The 13511-nt window shown below is 46.2% G+C and overlaps 1 protein-coding gene and 1 long non-coding RNA gene across 2 annotated transcripts; one reads left to right on the plus strand and one right to left on the minus strand.

Moving 5' to 3' along the window:
• The first annotated feature begins 5481 nt into the window (after nucleotides 1–5481).
• TMEM97 (transmembrane protein 97) lies at nucleotides 5482–13418 on the plus strand. Its single transcript, XM_082371331.1, has 3 exons — nucleotides 5482–5732; nucleotides 11045–11189; nucleotides 12122–13418. Exons 1-3 carry the CDS (start codon nucleotides 5604–5606, stop codon nucleotides 12379–12381), a joined length of 534 nt encoding a protein of 177 aa, XP_082227457.1. The 5' UTR covers nucleotides 5482–5603; the 3' UTR covers nucleotides 12382–13418.
• LOC309618096 lies at nucleotides 6979–12157 on the minus strand. Its single transcript, XR_014238315.1, has 2 exons — nucleotides 12068–12157; nucleotides 6979–10785 (listed from the first exon to the last, which is right to left on the minus strand). It is a non-coding gene; the product is annotated as an uncharacterized lncRNA (long non-coding RNA).
• Nucleotides 13419–13511: the final 93 nt, after the last annotated feature.

Genomic DNA, 13511 nt, shown 5'->3' on the forward strand with positions numbered 1-13511 from the left:
TAATGTTTTTTTGCTTTCAACTTTTGCTTAAATTAAAAATTGTTTCTTTTTATTTCTTTGATAATTGGTCATTTTAACCATTTTAAGTGTATATTTCAGTGGCATTAATTACATTCACAATGTTCTGCAGCCATCACCACTATTTCCAAAACTTTGTCATCACCCCCAAACAAAACTCTGTACCCATTAAGCAATGACTCCAATTCCCTCCTCCTAGTCCCTTGCGACCACTAATCTAAGAATTCTCCTTTCCTAGATATTTGTCCTTTTGTATCCAACTTCTTTCACTGAGCATGTTTTTAAAGCTTATGCATGTTACAGCATGTATCCTAACTTCATTACTTTTTATGGCTGAATGATATTCCATTGTAAGTACAGTTGACCTCTGAACAATACAGGGGTGAGAAGCACTGACCCTCCATGCCAAAAATCTGTGTAAAGTTTACATTCAGCCTTCTGCATCCTTGGTTTCACATCCATGAATTCAACAACCACAGATCATGTAGTAGTATGTATTTACTGAAAAAAATCTAAGTATAAGTGGACCCATGCAGTTCAAACCCATGTTGTTCAAGGGTCAACTGTATATAACACATTTCGTTTATCCATTCATCTACCGATAAACACTTGGCTTGTTTCTACCTTTTCGCTATTGTGAATAACGCTGCTATCGACATTCATGTATCAGTACAAGTATCTGTTTGAATCCCTGTTTGCCGTTCTTTTAGGTACAGACCTAGGAGTAGAATTGCCAGGTCATATGGTAATTTTAACGTTTTGAGGAACCACCAAACTGTTTTCCACAGTGGCTGCATCATTTTACATTTTCACCAGCAAGGTACAGGGTTCCAGTATCTCCACATTCTCCCCAAGACTTGTTAATTCTCTCTAATCTTGTTATTTTCTGTTGTTGCTGCTTTTTAAATTATAGTTACCTTAGATGTGGGGTGGTTTCTCATTGTGGTTTTGATTTGTATTGCTCTAATGACTAATGATGTTAAGTGACTTTTTATGAGCTTAGCATAACATGCAATAAAACTTAATTTAAGGATATAGTTTTATGACTTCTGAAAAATATATTCACCCATGTAACAACCACCACAATCGAGATACAGAATATTTCCATCACCCAGAATATTCCCTTGTCCCCTTCCCAACCATTTCCATCAGCACCAGGCAACCAATGATCTGCTCGTCTCCAGAGATTAGATCTACATGCACCCCTATGTTCATAGTAGCACTATTTACAATAGTCAAGACATGGAAGCAACCTAAATGTCCATCAACAGATAAATGGATAAAGAAGATGTGTATGTGTATGTATGTGTATATATATATATATAACAATAGAATATATTGTCTATATATATATATAGAATTTTATATATATATATAAACAATAGAATACTACTCAGCTATAAAAAAGAACGAAATAATGCCATTTGCAGTGAAATGGATAGACCTAGAGGTTATTATACTAAGTGAAGTAAGCCAGACAGAGAAACACAAATATCATATGATATTGCTTACATGTGGAATCTAAAAAAAAAAAAAGATACAAATGAACTTATCTCCAGAACAGAAACAGACGCACAGACATAGAAAACAAACTTATGATTACCAGAGGGGAAAGGGGGAGGAAGGATAAATTAGGAGTTTGAGATTAGCAGATATAAACTAATATACATAAAAATAGACAAACAAGGTCTTACTATATAGCACAGGGAACTATATTCAGTATCTTGTAATAAACCATAGTGAAAAAGAATATGAAAAATATATGTATTATTTAAAAGGATATATAAAAAAGAATTCTAAAAGAATATATAAATAACTGAATCGCTTAGATGTACACCAGAAACAAAACATTACTTTACTTTAGTTAATCAACTATACTTTAGTTAAAAAAAAGAAATGCTGATACATGATCTATCGATGAACCTTGAAGACCTTATGCTAAGTGAAATACGCCAGACACAAAAGGAAAAATATTGAATGATTCTACTTATATGAGGTACCTAGAAAAGAGACAGAAAATAGTATAGGGGTTACTGGGGAGAGGAGGGAGGGGGAGGGGGAATTATTGTTAAATGGGTACAGAATTTCAGTTTGAGATGATGAAAAAGTTCTGGAGGTGGACAGTGGTGATGGTTGCAGAACAACATGTATGTACTTAATGCCACTGAACTGTTCACCTAAAATGGTGCAGACATGTACTCAGATCAGTGCTGCTCAGAGTGAAAAGAATGAACATGACAGAGGCAATGCCTCGGAGGTTCAGAGACAGCAACGATCCCCCAGACAGAGGCAATCAGGGCAGCAGCCCTTTGGAACTTAAAACACCTAAGAATGGGGAGGCCGGCAGGGGTGGGGTGAGGAGGGTGGGTGCATTTTAAGGAGAGGGAAGAGTGAAACAAAAGCAGAGAGGAGAGGAAAGAGCCTTGCATAGTTGCTGCCCAAGAGGAAGGTGGCAGGTCTAGCGCGGGCCTTCTGCGAGCACTTTTCCGCTGAGGTTACGGGCTAGAATTGTTTCCACCACTGCGGGGTCCATTGTCGGGATAGTGGTGTTCGTCTCATCACAATACAAATAATTTTCAAAAGGTGCTAAACATCACCTCTTCTCACTCAGAAGGAACTTTTTTTTTTAAGTCATTCTTTCACTCAACACTTGCTTTTGGTGAGAATCTGCTGATTAACCTTGTCCCCTCCCCAGGGCCATTTATCTTCTACTACTTATCTGACCTTGTCAAGCTCTGGTTCCCCCACTAAAGGAATTTCAAACATAAGACAGCAGCTGGACAGATTCTGTTGGATGGAGAGCCTTCCAGACGTGCTTGGCCTTGAAAATCTTTATCTACAGATAACAAACTTGGCTGAGTGAGATGCTTTTGGAGGAAGTCACTTTAACAGCTGCACACTCATCTCATTCCCTGGGCAAATCCCAGCCTAGGGGCCCCACGCTCCCTCCCCCTAGCAAGCAGTTACAGTCAGCACGGACTACAGCTTAAAAGGTGTCTGCCATGTCCTGAAAGCCGTTCTTGGGGGGAGGAGGGCGCGCTGTTGCCAGGCCCCCTCCTGAGTACAGCTGTGCAGGAGCGCTCCAGCCTACCCCCTAGAGGCCCTGGGGATGCCAGAACTTTGTGTTCTCACAATGTTTATCCCTTGTTCACCACCCCAGAAGGAACCTCCACTGCCTCTCCTGCTGTGCTCTCCCTCCACCCTGCTCTGATTCTCCTCCCCAGTAAACACCCCCCTCCTCTCCAGAGCCCAAACCCCTCTACTGTGGGGCTCACAAAGCCCTCCACACCCTCAGCCCTTACCTCCTGCAGTAAATGACACGTAGCTCCCCTGCCCCTAAGGGCTCGGCTTCCCCACGGCCTCCCCAGCACTGGCTGCTCACCTTCTCACAGTCCACTAGCTCAGGGTCAGGAGGTGGGGTCACCAGCCTCCCTGCTCCCCAAGGCCACATCCATTTCCCCTCCACTCTCCGAGGTTTAAGCCAGACCTCAGCCCATGCCCACCTCCCTCCTGATCACTCCCCTTACATACCCAAGACTTTGGCAATGGGCTCACAGCCGACTCCACCCGACTGCCACCACCATCCAAGGCGGCGCTGTGGTCCATCCATCCCACACCCTGAGCTCTCCGTCCCTTGACTTCATCTCCAAATACCTTCCCCTCCACTCCATTTCAGCCACAGCTTCCCATGGGCAGAACCTCTGAGATCCGGAACCCACACACTTGTACCCACATGTCATACTCTCCCAACCTTCTGGCCCATTCATCCAGTTACTCCCATCACATTAGCGCTTATTCCTCAGCAAGGCCTCAAATCCATTCACTTCTCCAATTTCTCCCCATCTACCAGCCCCTTCTGGCCTTATGTCACTCACTCCCTATCCTGCTTGAACTGCGGGCTCCGTCTCTTCAATCACTCTCTTGTTCAACTTCTCAACATCACCACTGTCTTTCTAACCCCAACCCTGGACGAGTCGAACAGCCTTTTTCTCTGCAGATCTCATGATGGAGAAAAGCACACAGCCTAGGAGAGTGGGGCCTCCAGATCAGTGGCCACACATCTCAGCTGGATCCTCTACACTGACCACAATTCTCTGTCCTAGTGCCACGGGGCCCACCCTGGGGAGCACAGCACTCCTCTGACCTAAAGCTGATCCATTCTCTCCAGCTCCTCGGCAGCCTCGAGCCACATTTCCTGCTCTCGTCCTCCTACATGGACAACCTTTCCCCGGACTGAGAAACTTCAAGCAGCATCTAAACAAGTGAAAGTACTCCGGTCTCTCTCATCTGAAAAGTACATACGTAAGCCCTCTCTTGAGCACATCTCCCTCCACCCACTGCCCCGTCTCTCTTCCCCTTCACAATCAGATATCTAGCTCCCTGCCTCGATTTCCCCATCTCCTTACTCCTTGCCCTGTTGTCATCAGGCTCCTGCCTCCACCAGCCACAGCTGCTCACACAAGGTCACCGGTGTTGCTTTGACACAGCTGACCCTCCCTCCTTGCCCGTGTCTCTGAGACATCACACTCCTGCTGTCTACCTGTATCTCAGCTCCCTCGTCCCATGACCCCTAAGGTTGCAGGTCACCTAAGATCTCACACAGGCCTTCTGCTCTCAAAACTTCAACTCCCATCAAACGCTGATGCCTCACAAATCTACATCTTCAGACATGTTCATCCAACTGCCTGCTAGACTTTTCCACTCAGATGCCGCAGAGGCTACCGCTCAGTGACAACATGGCCAGAACCAAATTACCTTCTCTTCACTCCTTCTCTTCGTCACTCTTCTCAGTGAATGGCAGTCCCACCCATCCTGTCCCAGGGCAGACCCGGACCCAGCATATAATTAAAGATCAATATTTGCAAAATAAAAATGAATCACTGAGCCTCCCTCATTCTCCACAGCCAATCACCAAGAATTATCATTTTTACCTCCTACTATATCCCCGTGCTTCTTTCTTAATTGAGGCTGGCTGCCTCCTACACATCCTTCAGAAGGCTTCCGGGACCCTAACTCCGGAGGGACAGGGATCTTGTCCGCTGTTCCCACGGCCCGTGACTGCCGCCACGGCCCGGACCACCACGCACTGTCCGCCCGGCCCTGTTGACTGACACCCCACTGCACTGGGCGCTCCATCTCCGTAAGTGCCCACGGCCGGGCACACAGGAGCCTCCCAGCAAGCACTGAACGGATGGAGCGAAGGAACGAAGAGTAATGAGCGAAAGGGCCACGGATAGCACGCGATCGCGGAGAGAAGGCCGACAGGCCCCGCGACAGGCAAGACCTCTGGCTGTGCAAGCCCAGCGCCCGGAGCGGCCCCGCGCGGCGGCCGAGCAGCCTCGCCCCCACGTCACGCGGCGCTCCCCGCGGCCAATGGAAACGGTCCGCTGGCCGCGTCGGCGGACGCTCCCGGCCCGCGCGCGGCTTCTCAGCCAATGGGAGCGGCCGGCGTCGCCCTCGAGACGGGGCGGGGCGGGGCGGGGCGGGGCGGGGCGGGGGGGTCCTGTGATGGCGCGGTTGCGGGCTTGTTCCCACGTTGCGTTCCCTCCAGCGTAGTCTAGGCTCCTGCTCTGCCCAACCGACGGATGATGGGGCCTCTGGGCGCCCGGCGCGGCCTGGAGTGGCTGCTGGGCCTCTACTTCCTCTCCCACATCCCGATCACCCTGCTCGTGGACCTGCAGGCGGTGCTGCCGCGCGATCTCTACCCCGTGGAGGTGAGGGCGCCGTCTGTCCTGGCCGCCGGTCGCCGAGGTTGGCGCCCCTCGGCGTAGCGGTTGACCCGGCGTCCCCGTGATCTCCCCTCCTCCGGCCTGGCGCCCCGCCTCGCCCACTCAGGGTTCCCTCCTGCTTTCCTGGGTCCCGCCGGCGCTCCGGCCCCTCCTTACCCTTCAACTCGACTTCTTCCTCGGGGTTTTCTTTGTCTCTCCCAGCCGCTTCCCCAAAGCTCCTGGGGCCAAACACCTTGCTCCTTTTAAGGATAGTTCTTCCCTGGGTTTAAGACTCCCACACCCCAGCTCTGGTCAGTTGTCAGTATTTGAGGGAAGTAGCCTGGATGAACCAGTGTATAAATTATGGACACATGTTGGATTTGTTTTAAAGTTGTGTTTCTTGGGAGAGCTTTAAAAATACCGACTAATCCCAAAGAAATAACGCTAGTGTTAGACCCCTCTAAGGGACATTCGCAGAGCGTCCTGATTTCAAGATTAGGATCCAGCAACTTAAAAAGCTCATAAGTAAACGACACCTTTTCAAATCGGCCTTTTTTATTGGATTTGAGCAAGAATGATCACCTGAGTAGAAACGGAGGCGAAAGCCCCATTTCCTGGTTGTTGGAGAGCATTCTTTACCCCAAACTTTAACTTTTGCTTTAAATGCTTTTTATTTATTGAGTTTTATTTTCATGTCTGGACCCTATAACCTTCTATCACGGAATTCCAGTCCTCAGTTCTACACTTCTCCAATCTGTCTGCAGAACTATAGGCAAGCCTGACGTGTCTACCTAAAGATTTGATTTTACCTCTATTTCTCTTTAATTGCTTTTTCTCTGCAGAGCAGGGGTTCTTAACCTGAGGTCCATGAACCCCTAATGGGGTATGCAAAATTGTGTGTGCCTTGCTTTCCATAGCTTCAATCAACTTTTCCAGGGGTCTGACCCTCCCCAAAAGGTTAAGAGCCACTGCTCAACAATAAACCCCCACTCCGTAGTCTGGTTTGTTTCTAGCTCCAAGCATAACTGGGAAGACCTCTGACCTACCGTTTCCTGGGAAAAGTGTAGGTTGTGTGTGGCAAGAGCATTGTCTGGGGACTTGGTTCTTCCAAGAACTTCTTGAGTTCCTTGGGCAAGTCAGGGCTCTGTAGCTTCAACTGTCAAGTAGGAGAGAGAGGAGTTAAATCACAAGCTCAAACATATACAAGATGTATTAGTTTCCTATTGCTTCTGTAACAAATTACAAAAATATAGTGATTTAAAACAACACGAATTTATTATCTTTCAGTTCTGGAGGTCAGAAGTTTGAAATGAGTCTTGTAGGCCTCGTTGCTTCTGAAGGTCCTAGTGGCGGATCTGTTCCTTGCCTCTTCCAGTTTCTGGTGGCTGCGGGTGTTCTTGGCTTGTGGCCACATCACATCAATCTCCGCTTCGGTCATCACTTTGCTGCCTTTTCTTCTTTAGTCCAATCTCCCTCTGCCCAGCTTTTATAAGGACACTTGTAATTACATTTAGGGCCCACCAGATAACCAGGATAGTCTTCCCATCTCCAAATCCTTAACTTAATCACATCTGCAAAGTCACTTTTGCCAAATAGGGTTACATTCATAGGTTCCAGGGATTAAGATGTGGATGTCTTTGGGAGCCATTATTCAGCCTATGACACAGGCCCAAGTGGTACATGATCCTTCTAAACAGGTCGTCACAGCTCTGCACTAGCTATTAGTTGCCTCGAAGAAAGGAGAGCCATGTCTGTGCAAAGTCTGTGTGGCCAACAGAACTCAGGCAGGCTGCCTGTTCACCATCTCTGATGTTATGAGTCCCTTTAATACTAGGCAGTCATGGGACTTCCCTGGTGGTCCAGTGGGTAAGTCTCCGCACTCCCAATCTGGGCGGCCCGGGTTCGATCCCTGGTCGGGGAATTAGATCCCACACACCTGCCGCAACTAAGAAGCCCGCATGCCGCAAGGAAAATCCCGAGTGCCGCAACTAAGACCCGGCACAGGCAAAATAAATAAATACATACATACGTACATAACAGTTATGTTACTCCAGGTAGCCAACCGTTCCAGACTTAACAGCTGTTGGTTTCCCTATCTTTTCTGAATGTGCCATTCCCACAAGTTCTTGCTCACCACTCACAAGATACAATTAAAATGTTTCCAAAATCATAAAAACCCCATTTAAACTTATATATTTGATTGGTAGTTTTCTCAGCTTTATTTTTTTAAGTTGACCTGTTGTAAAAGGTCAAGGGCCAACATAGGCAGGATCTGACCAGAAATTCTGTAACTGTGTGTGTGTGTGTGTGTGTCTGTCTGTCTGTCTGTCTGTCTATGATACTGTTTAAAGACCTTAGTAACACAGGGGCCTCCCAGCTTGGAAGGCCTGTGTCTCTATTCACTATTGTTGCTTTGGGGTGGGCAATGATGGTTTTGTTGCTTCTGTATGGGGAAATAATAAAAGCCCTGAGTTATTTTCAGATTCTTTGAAAAAATGCCAAATTTTAACATCTGTTGTGTTTTTCCTCCCTAAATAGAAGGAATTTCTCCTAGAACTAAAAAGCTTGTGGAGATCACATAATGGTTAGGCTAAAATTTGCAAATATCTTTCTTGGTTTGAATCAGATCAACACTTGGAAAAACTCTTACTATGAAACAATAAGAATTTAGTTTGGATTAGAACATGGAGAGGATGGGAAGCATTTTGTAGTATCATCTGCAGCTGGGTAGCATTGCTTCTGTTAAAATAAGGGAAAACAAGTGAGCATCTAGATGCTGAAAGCAGTTTGTGCGCTCATTCTAAGAGGAGTGCAAGACTGTTCAGTAGCAGCTTTGGTCTAGAAATCCATGTGCGTAGGCCAGGTGAATATTTTAATGGATAACAATGGTAAGTTGAGGCAAATGTGAGTCAGTTATAAATGGAAACCGTTTTACTACCTTTTTTGGGGTCTTACCTAATAGTTATTAATGACCAGTTGCATGCTGAGATTTTAATAGGATTAAATTGAACTTCTCCAAATATGTATTACATTCAATTAAGTAATCTTAACATCTACTGTGCTAGCCATTGTTCTAATGACTGTAAGTATTAACTCTTTTTATCTTACCAACAGCGAGGTAGGTGCTATAATTGGGAAACAAGTTTAGTGAGATTAAGTGCTTTGCCCAGAGCCAGCACTCAGCCCCTGGGTACCATGCTCATCACTCTGCTTGGGGGTTAAGGGTGTTGACCCTCCACAGTCGAAAATCCACGTACAATTTATAGTCAGCCCTCCATACCCACGTTCCTCCCTATCTTCAAATTCAACCAGCCACCGATTGAAAAAAATCCGCATATATGCGGACCTGCACAGTTCAAACCTGTGTTCAAGGGTCAACTGTTTTAAATTTTGCTGTTATCATCCTGCAGCCCTTAGAAATTACAGTGTTGTACAAATCTGCCTGGATTTATGAAATAGGTGGATCTGAATGTATACAAATTAAATAGAAAGTGAAGTTCAAATGAACCAGAATGCCTTTTTTTTAAAAATAAATTTGTTTTTGGCTGTGTTGGGTCTTTGTTGCTGCATGTGGGCTTTCTCTAGTTGCAGTGAGCAGGGGCTACTCTTCGTTGCAGTGCGCAGGCTTCTCATTGCGGTGGCTTCTCTTGTTGCGGAGCACGGGCTCTAGGCGCACGGGCTTCAGTAGTTGTGGCACGTGGGCTCAGTATTTGTGGCTCGCGGGCTCTAGAGCACAGGCTCAGTAGTTGTGGCACACGGGCTTAGTTGCTCCGTGTCATGTGGGATCTTCCCGGACCAGGGATCAAACCCATGTCCCCTGCATTGGCAGGCAGATTCTTAACCACTGCGCCACCAAGGAAGCCCAAATGAACCAGAATGCCTTTTAAATTCTGCATTAAATCTTTAAAAATAGATCCTTCCAATATTTTTTTGAAGTAAATCTAGAAAGCAAAAAAGGATCTTAAAAAACATTTAGTCCAAGTTGTTTGTTTTACAGATGAGAAAATAGAGCCCAGGAGAGGTGCAGTGACTTAAACTTTATGAATATTTTCTACCACATTACCATCCTGAAAAGTGCTTAGAAGGAAGCTAAGGATATTGCTGTGAATTTAAATTTCAAGTCAAATACAAATTCAAGATCACTTGGTCAATAAATTGATTATCTAGCTAAGGCCTTTTTGTAATTAATATTATGCTAACAGAATGTTTGTTTCTGGATGTTTGCTTAAAGCTCACTTGCAGCAGAGAGGCCTCTATTTCACAATAGTGAGCCTTTATCTTTAGATTAAAAATTAACAGGAAAAGTATCTTTGGATTTTCCATTGTAAGCCAAATTCTTATCTTGGAAGTTGTCTTGATTTATCATAATATCAAGATGCCATCTCCAGGAGGTTAAATGTGACAGACCTTCAGTAGTCTATGTAGTGTGGAGAGCCCTAGGCTTTGGGCTCTTAAAAGAGCACAGAATGGGCAGCCTCAAACCCTCCTGCTTCCTTCCCCTGCCTGCAGCCTCGTCTACATGGATCTGCATCTTTTGATTTGACAGTGCCATCACGAAGGTGGGGCCCAAGCTAGAACTGAGACCACTCACTCTCCAGAGTGAGGCAGAGCCTGTTCCTCTGCGAGTATACTACTGATCTCCTAAAACAGAAAAAACTTTAGAATTAGGGGGGTAAAGAATGACAAGGAACTTGAGATTTGGGGATAAGTTAAATTGTCTAAAATTGCAACTTCGCAGAGGTTAGATTTACCTCCCTTACACTTACCCCCGCACCTCGCCCCCCAAAAAAGACAAGGAAACTTATTTCCGTATTTGAGGCCATCTGGCCCTTGGAGCTTGCTGTGCAGTTGCTATTTTGAAAGGACAAACGTCAGGATGGTTTTCACGTCATTTCTTTATAAAGAAGGATATTGTTGGCAGATGCTTCACGTTTGTGTGTTCAGCTGAGAGCCTACTAAGTGCCACACATTGCTGCTCCTGACGATATCCACACCTGGATATGTGTTATCACAGACATGCTGGGTAGCACACAGGGGCTGGAAGAGCTGAGGAAAGCTGCTGGGAGAAGGTAACATTTGAGTTAGAGCTAGTGAGTTTTTATTAAATGACCATCTAGGCTGCACCACAAAAGCCAGCTGGGTGTGCCGTCTGCTGCCAAGGGAGCTGGGTAGTGAGAGGCTCCGCCAGCGGGTTGGAGCTGCTGAAGCCTGTCCTGCCAAGGGAGCTGGGTAGTGAGAGGCTCCGCCAGCGGGTTGGAGCTGCTGAAGCCTGTCCTGCCAACGTAGCTGTATTCATTGTGATCCTCATCTTTTCCCAGCTGAGAAACCTGCGGCAGTGGTATACTGAGGAGTTCAAAGACGCCCTGCTACAGAACCCCCCGGTGTGGTTTAAGTCCTTCCTGTTTTGCGAGCTTGTGTTTCAGCTGCCTTTCTTTCCCATCGCAACATATGCCTTCTTCAAAGGTTAGTAAATGGGGAAATCCCATTTCTGCTCTGAAACCAGGTCCCAGAAATCTTTTGGGAATGTTTTACCAAGGGAGAGGGGAGTGGTCCCTGGAGGCTGTATGAGGGTGATACAGGATTGGTGGGAACGGCCAGGACAGATCTTGTATAGGGACGTTAACATGGCTCAAGCTAGTGTCTGTGGTCAGCTGGGCTGCAGGACTGCCTCAGTCAACTGGAAATCTCTCACACACGTGAAACCTGAGGCTACTTTCAAGTTTGAACTTGTTCCTTTTTATTGTCCCTCCCCTCCACCCCCCACCCCCAACAGAATTTCTTTTTTGTTGTTGCTTTTACTTTTCTGCTTTGGGTAGTATCATACTGGCTTTTAAGCAGTAGCATCAAGCTAATCTCTAAATGGCTTAACTTCTCATTTAAAAATTATTCTTACAGTGTCCCCATGACGAATGCTTTTAAAAAGAAGGTGGCCATACAAGTGTTCATGGTAACTAAGCTTGTACAGCTTCTTTCCCACTGGAACCCCCAAGCCATCTCAGCAGAATCTCTTGATCCCTCTCACCTATATATAATTACTGAGCAAAGAGATGTTGCTGACAGGGCTGCCCCGCCTCCTCCCCTCCCCCCAATTGCATTTTGGACCAACCCGGTTTAACTAGTAATGGCCATTTAACTGCCCTAGAGTTTTTCTGAATTAATTCTGACACCACCCAGTGTTCTTTGGCAGTCAGTGGCTAGGGCTCCAGCTGTCACATAAGTTTGCACGTTGGGCATTATTATATCACATCCAGTTTCCCATTTGTTTCCACTTGGAAAAGGAGGTAGAATGATTCAGCTGAAGGGAGCAGGCAGAGACAGGGTGGAGGATGTTGTGGACATACCTGGAGCCATGAGCAGATCTAACCCTTATCTCTTTCTCTCCTCGATGACCTCAGGAGGCTGCAGGTGGATCCGCACCCCTGCAATCATCTACTCGGTTCAAACGATGACAACTCTGATTCCAATCCTCTCCACAGTTCTACTCGAGGATTTCTCCAAAGCCAGTTGTTTCAAAGGACAAGGACCTAAGACTTTCCACGAACGACTATTCCTTATATCTGTCTACATGCCCTACTTTCTCATCCCTCTTATACTTCTGCTTTTCATGTTGCAGAACCCCTACTACAAGTCTGAGGAGAAAAGAAAGAAAAAATGAGGAAAAATAACCCTGGGTCCAGGGGAGAGGTGACCACGGGGCAGTTTCCTGTTGGACCCAGTACCAGGAAAATGCTCAGAACCCATGTTTTCAGTAGTATTTGAAACACACCAGCAGCAACACACACGGCCAAGGCACTGGCAGGAGGCACATCACACCCTCATCTTCCAAGGGCGCTGGCGCAAACAGACCGATCACCTGAGGATGGGCAGAGGGGTGTGGGCTAGGTTATAGCGAAGTGGTGCCAAAGGCCTCACTGTGTGCCCAAGTGCCATTGCAGGATTTCTAAAGGCAGGACCAGACCAGAAGCCAGATAAACTTCCAAGCAACATGGCCTACTTGGCATGTTCATGAGTCATTTGACCCACAGTATACATGTGACTAACCCTTTGACTCATGACTCTACAGCGTGTCACTGGGGTGTCTCAGGCCATTTTTAAGCTTGAAGCTGTGCCTCTGTGATGTTCATTAAAAACTGTTTTCTTGTCCCCACACCTAGGTGGGGGTGAGCTATTCTGTAAGAGGGTTAAACTTAGTTTTCCTTAACGTTCAACCTTGGCATGACCTTCAGTCTGAAATGGGTCAGACTGGAAGGTGTATTATTTGTCTTAAACAGGTTGTCCCAGGAAGAGATTTTTTTAAAGTCTTCTTGTTTATCCTCTTTCCAAGCCTCAGTCTTCTATTACTTTTTACAGACCACCTAACATAAGTTCCTTTACTCTGACATCTGGTGTCCGGTCTCATTCCCAGTCAAAGGCAACGGGTGGCGGGGAGCTGCGCATGACAGGTCCACTGTGTGCATATAGGGTCTCTTCACGTTAGTACTTGGTATTCTGCTAGCTTTCTCTAAAATTCATACTCGAGGCCAACTCAAAAAAAAAAAAAAAAAGACTTGTGAACACACATGGAAAATGGTAGATGCTGGTCCTGGTTAGTTCCCCCTTTTTGCCTGTTTTGCTTACAAGCCCTAACGGTCTGATTGTTGGGAGTATCGTCTGACTCGTGTGTCTGGCCAAAATAAAGGTAGCTGCTGACCACTGCCTGGTTTGTTTTGTGGACTAGGGGCTAGAGTCCAGGGTTCTCTTACAAAGGGTTAAATGTACATTTCAAGGGCACCAGGAAAAGAGGTA

This window comes from Balaenoptera borealis (genome assembly GCF_965194805.1).
Source record: "Balaenoptera borealis genome assembly, chromosome: 20".
NCBI lineage: Eukaryota > Metazoa > Chordata > Mammalia > Artiodactyla > Balaenopteridae > Balaenoptera > Balaenoptera borealis.

Coding starts and splice junctions, on each gene's coding strand:
- TMEM97 (XM_082371331.1), top strand. CDS start 5,604: ATGATGGGGCCTCTGGGCGCCCGGCGCGGCCTGGAGTGGCTGCTGGGC. Junction 5,733..11,044: donor GCGATCTCTACCCCGTGGAG/GTGAGGGCGCCG, acceptor ATCTTTTCCCAG/CTGAGAAACCTGCGGCAGTG. Junction 11,190..12,121: donor AACATATGCCTTCTTCAAAG/GTTAGTAAATGG, acceptor CGATGACCTCAG/GAGGCTGCAGGTGGATCCGC.